We start from the raw sequence: 4,794 nt of genomic DNA on the forward strand, positions 1-4,794 counted from the left end.
TATAATAATCATTATACATCAAGTAGCACACATTTTAAGGACATTTCAAGGATAGAAAAAAACTTACTAAGAGATTGTGTTTCCTATTTCACTTTTCCAGTTGAAGTACCTGGGAGAGGTTGTGCAAAGAGTAGAAAATATTATCTATTCACAAATAATATGTTTATATAAATGTGCATAATGATATACAAAATATATAACACAAATGAAATTTTTATATAGGGGGACAATGATGTGTGCTTTATATTCATATTATGAAACCCCAAGTCAGTATTGAGTGGTATATCTGTATAACATTGGTCCTGATGTTTACTGACAATGGAAAAAATGAAGGCATTATTACATTGATCCCTACCTCTTAATTTTACATTAATCCAATTGGCAAAAAATGGATCAGAATTGTGTCAGAACTAAACAGCATTTGTATTTGAAGAAGGTTATAGAAAAGCATTAGATAGATAAGAATATTTGAGATTTTTAATATAGTGAATTAGTCATTAAAATTGAGGAACATGTGTTTAAGTGAGTTATTAAGAAACCCTAGACAGCTGGACATGGTGGTGTAGGCCGGTAATTCCGGAGACTCTGGAAGCTGAGACAGGAGGATCACAAGTTTGAAGCTAGCCTCAGCAACTTAGTTAGACCCTCAACAATTTAATGAGACCCTGTCTCAAAATTAAAAAAAATGGGGGTGTAGCTCAATGGAAAAGCAAAAGGAAGGAAGGAGGGAAGAAATGAAGGAAAGAAGGGAGAAGCACAGACTTTCCCTGATGAGGAAAAAAAAAAAATATATATATATATATATATATATATATATATATATATATATATCTTAAAATATTTCATAACATCACATAGTACATCATTAATAATTCCTTTATTTTTGCAGAAAAACCATCTCACACTCACCCCTTCTCCAAATTCATGGAATCATGAAGTTAAACAATAATGTGACTGAGTTCATCCTACTTGGATTGACACAAGATCCATTTAGGAAGAAAATAGTTTTTGTCACATTTTTGCTTTTCTATTTGGGGACATTGCTGGGTAACTTGCTGATTATCACCACCATCAAGACCAGTCGGGCACTTGGCAGTCCAATGTACTTCTTCCTTTTCTATTTATCCTTATCTGACACCTGCTTCTCTACTTCCATAGCTCCTAGAACACTTGTGGATGCCCTTTCAGAGAAGACCACTATTTCTTTCAGTGAGTGCATAATCCAAGTGTTTACATTCCATTTCTTTAGCTGCCTGGAGATCTTCATCCTCATCCTCATGGCTGTTGACCGCTATGTAGCCATCTGTAAGCCCCTGCACTACATGACCATCATGAGCCGTCGGGTCTGTAGTGTGTTGGTGGCTTTGGCCTGGGTGGGGTCCTGTGTGCATTCTTTAGCTCAGATTTTTCTTGCATTGCGTTTGCCTTACTGTGGTCCCAATGAGATCGATCACTACTTCTGTGACTTGGAACCCTTGTTGAAGCTCGCCTGCACAGACATATATGTGACCAACCTCCTCCTGGTGTCCAACAGTGGGGCCATTTGTACAGTGAGTTTTGTCATGCTCATGTTCTCCTATGTCATCATCTTGCATTCGCTGAGAAACCACAGTGCAGAAGGGAGGAGAAAGGCCCTCTCCACCTGCATCTCCCACATCATCGTGGTCATCTTGTTCTTTGGACCTTGCATATTTATATACACAAGGCCTGCAACCACCTTCCCCATAGATAAGATGATAGCTGTGTTTTACACCATTGGAACACCTTTGCTCAACCCTCTGATTTACACACTGAGGAATGCAGAAGTGAAAAATGCCATGAGGAAGTTGTGGAGCAAGAAATTGGTCTCTGATGACATGAGATGAATGTCATTGTTATTTTGTGTTGACCTGGAAGAAGTAAACGGAGAATATTATCTTTTTATTGTTTGCTTAATATATTAAAACCTTAGCTCCTGTGGATTATTTCTTTCTATAGACAGTGTACTATACAGACACTAATTAATTTCTTATGTAGAGAGGCATCTTGAGGTACAGACAGGTATATATGACCCATTGCCTCTGATGTTGCTGATTAGAGTCCTTGCTAAACAACCTAGCATCACTCATGGTTTTATTGTGTAGGTTTTAGTCTCTATGTGGGATTCTCTGATAGTAGTTACCCTTCTTTGTAACCAAAGCTTAGATCCAGAGCTTGGAGTGTTTTCCCTCTTCCAAACAGTTTCCTTTGTAAGATGCTTTGGTCTCATCAGGAATCATCATCAACTTAGTTTTCCTTCCTGACTCAGTGAAAAGTACCAAATTCAAGTGACTGTTGAGTTTTCCTATTCTAAGGGACAGTACATATACTTTAGGTAAACTCCCTTCCCATTTTAGGACACACAATGAAAACCTAACATGTGTTTACCTAGATCCTTTTAAGACCGTGATGGTATATGGAGAGAAAATTCATACTTCTGAAAGAGTCTTTGATCTTAGGAATGCTCTGTTCTCCTTACTGGGGTTGTAGTCATGCAATGATTCTTTTTGTAAAATATACTTTTTGTCCCTAATTTTTTTTTCCAATTTGGGGAGCATAAACTTTCTTGAATCATGATGATTATAATAGTATGTTTATAATATTTGGCAGTTATTATTGTAGCAGGTTAAATTCTAATTAAAGTAAAAATATGTATGTTGGCTAGAAATGAAGAGTACATTCAAGTTTAGTTGCTGAGCCTAGTGACCCACAACTATAATCCTAGCAGCTCAGGAGGCTGAGGCTCGAGGATTGTGAATTCAAAGAAGCCTCAGCAACTTAGAGAGGCTCTAAGCAATTTGGCAAGACTCTGTCTCTAAATAAAATATTTTAAAAAGGAAGGGAATGTAGCTCATTGCTTGAGTGCTCTTGGGTTTAATTCCTGTTACAAAAAAAAAAAAGAAGACGAAGAAAGAAAGAAAATATTATAAGGTTAGACAAAAAATGTGATAACCCTGGAGAACAATTTTAGGTTTTGAGACAGAAGTTGTTACATTACATTTATTGAACATTTAAGTGAGTTATCAGTACAACACAAAAGAGTAGCTTTACCATGCAAGAAGAAATATTTAGATAAAAACTATATTACTCCAGCAGAGATATCACCTTTTGTTATTATTTATTAACACCTCATCCTCTAAAATTATGAATTCTAATAATGTTTGAATTTATTCTATTTGTCTATTTCCATATAGAACATTAAACATTTGTTTACTGGGGATTTCCATTTCTATTTCTATTTCTATTTCTATTTATAAATTACAAAATTTTATTAATTTTTTAATTCCAGAAATTTTAGATTTTTTTTTCTTTTTTATGTTACTGTGGATTAATTTTATGTTACTGTGGCTTAATTTTTAAAATGTTTCTGGTAGTGTATTACCCATTATATATAATAGTGAGTTCATTTTGACATAATCATAGATGCTTACAATAAAATTTGTTCCACCTCAGTGCCCAGTACTTCCTTCTTTATCTTGAGAAAATGATCATTTCTGTGTTTGGGATTAGAAAGCTATATATTCTTTAGTGAACTATAGTGACATGTATAGATCACTGCTTTTCAGATTCTGTGAATTTCAATATGAAATCGATCTCTAGCAGCTTATCATTGCCCAGCAGCAGCTACAGTTTGGTTTTGCCGTTGCAGGATTTGCACCATAGTAGATTCCAATTAAGAGTTATACTTGATAACTTATTTTATTTAAAACAAGGAAGCTATGCAAAGAATGTATGTTGAATTTAAGTGATTTTCTAGATACACTTCATCTCATGTCTTCTGGAATCACATTTCACATGGAGATCCCATGTCTACTGTCAAATCATCTGCAAGCATATACTGCACTCCAACAAGTACAGTATTTTGTAATAAAGATGCCAGGAAGACTGGATGTGCAACCTCAACATATATTTTGATTGAAATATCAAAATGTGTTCTGATAGAGAAATAATGGGAATCTGAGAGCTAAAGTGGAAGAATAAAAATGGAGAAGAGTAAGAACCATGACCTGAGAAATTATCTTCCATCCTCTGGATGCAAGAAGAGCAGGCCTTTTTCCCTCAAGAAAAAAAAAAAAAATGTCTTCCATTGCCTAGACAGTGCTATTGCCTTATTGGAAGAACTTGTAATGCAGTATTTGGTCTACTTCCAAGCATCTTTCTATGCCACTTATTGCTTCCAAACAGTCTACCAGGAAAAGTCTCAGGAAAGTTGAAACAGGAAAGTACAACCTTGTTCTAGGAGGAAGTGATATATATGAGAACAGTGTAGGAGTTAGCCAATATGTCCTGGCATGTACCAGAAGAGAGATTCACCTTGGGAGTGGATCTTGAAGGTGTTAACAGAGATTGAATGAATGTAAGTCTAAAGACTGAAGAATTTTTGACATTGAGTTATTCTCTCATGACTTGAGATTGGTTGTTGTGTTGATCAAGAAAAAGTGTTGCAGGAAGCTTGGTCTTTTATCCCAATGCCAATCCAATAACGAAGACACAGTTTTGAGAAAAAGGAAAAAGAAGGTTTATTGCTTTGCTAGAAAAGGAGAAACACAGGGAACTAATCTTCTACTATTCCACAGGCTGGCATTCTGCCTATGGTGGGGGGAAGGTGATTTGAAGGCTATATTTTACATGTTCTCTGTTGGAGTTGTAACTCACTTGTTAATCAGGGAGATAGTCATTTCTGAGATCTTCTGGTGACATTCCCAAGTCTGAATTACTTCATTTCTATGATGGGTGTGTGCTCAAGGACAGATAACTCCGCCTATAATAGAACAG

At 35.7% G+C, this 4,794-nt stretch overlaps 1 protein-coding gene across 1 annotated transcript; it reads left to right on the forward strand.

The window, feature by feature from the left end:
- The first annotated feature begins 932 nt into the window (after window positions 1-932).
- LOC114093734 (olfactory receptor 4C16-like) lies at window positions 933-1,865 on the forward strand. The gene has a single exon (XM_027936628.2). It carries the CDS (start codon window positions 933-935, stop codon window positions 1,863-1,865), a length of 933 nt encoding a protein of 310 aa, XP_027792429.2.
- Window positions 1,866-4,794: the final 2,929 nt, after the last annotated feature.

Source organism: Marmota flaviventris, chromosome 9 (assembly GCF_047511675.1).
Source record: "Marmota flaviventris isolate mMarFla1 chromosome 9, mMarFla1.hap1, whole genome shotgun sequence".
In the NCBI taxonomy this organism is placed as follows: domain Eukaryota; kingdom Metazoa; phylum Chordata; class Mammalia; order Rodentia; family Sciuridae; genus Marmota; species Marmota flaviventris.

Bases quoted from the DNA above. Each gene is read 5' to 3' on its own strand.
- LOC114093734 (XM_027936628.2), top strand. From the start codon at position 933: ATGAAGTTAAACAATAATGTGACTGAGTTCATCCTACTTGGATTGACA.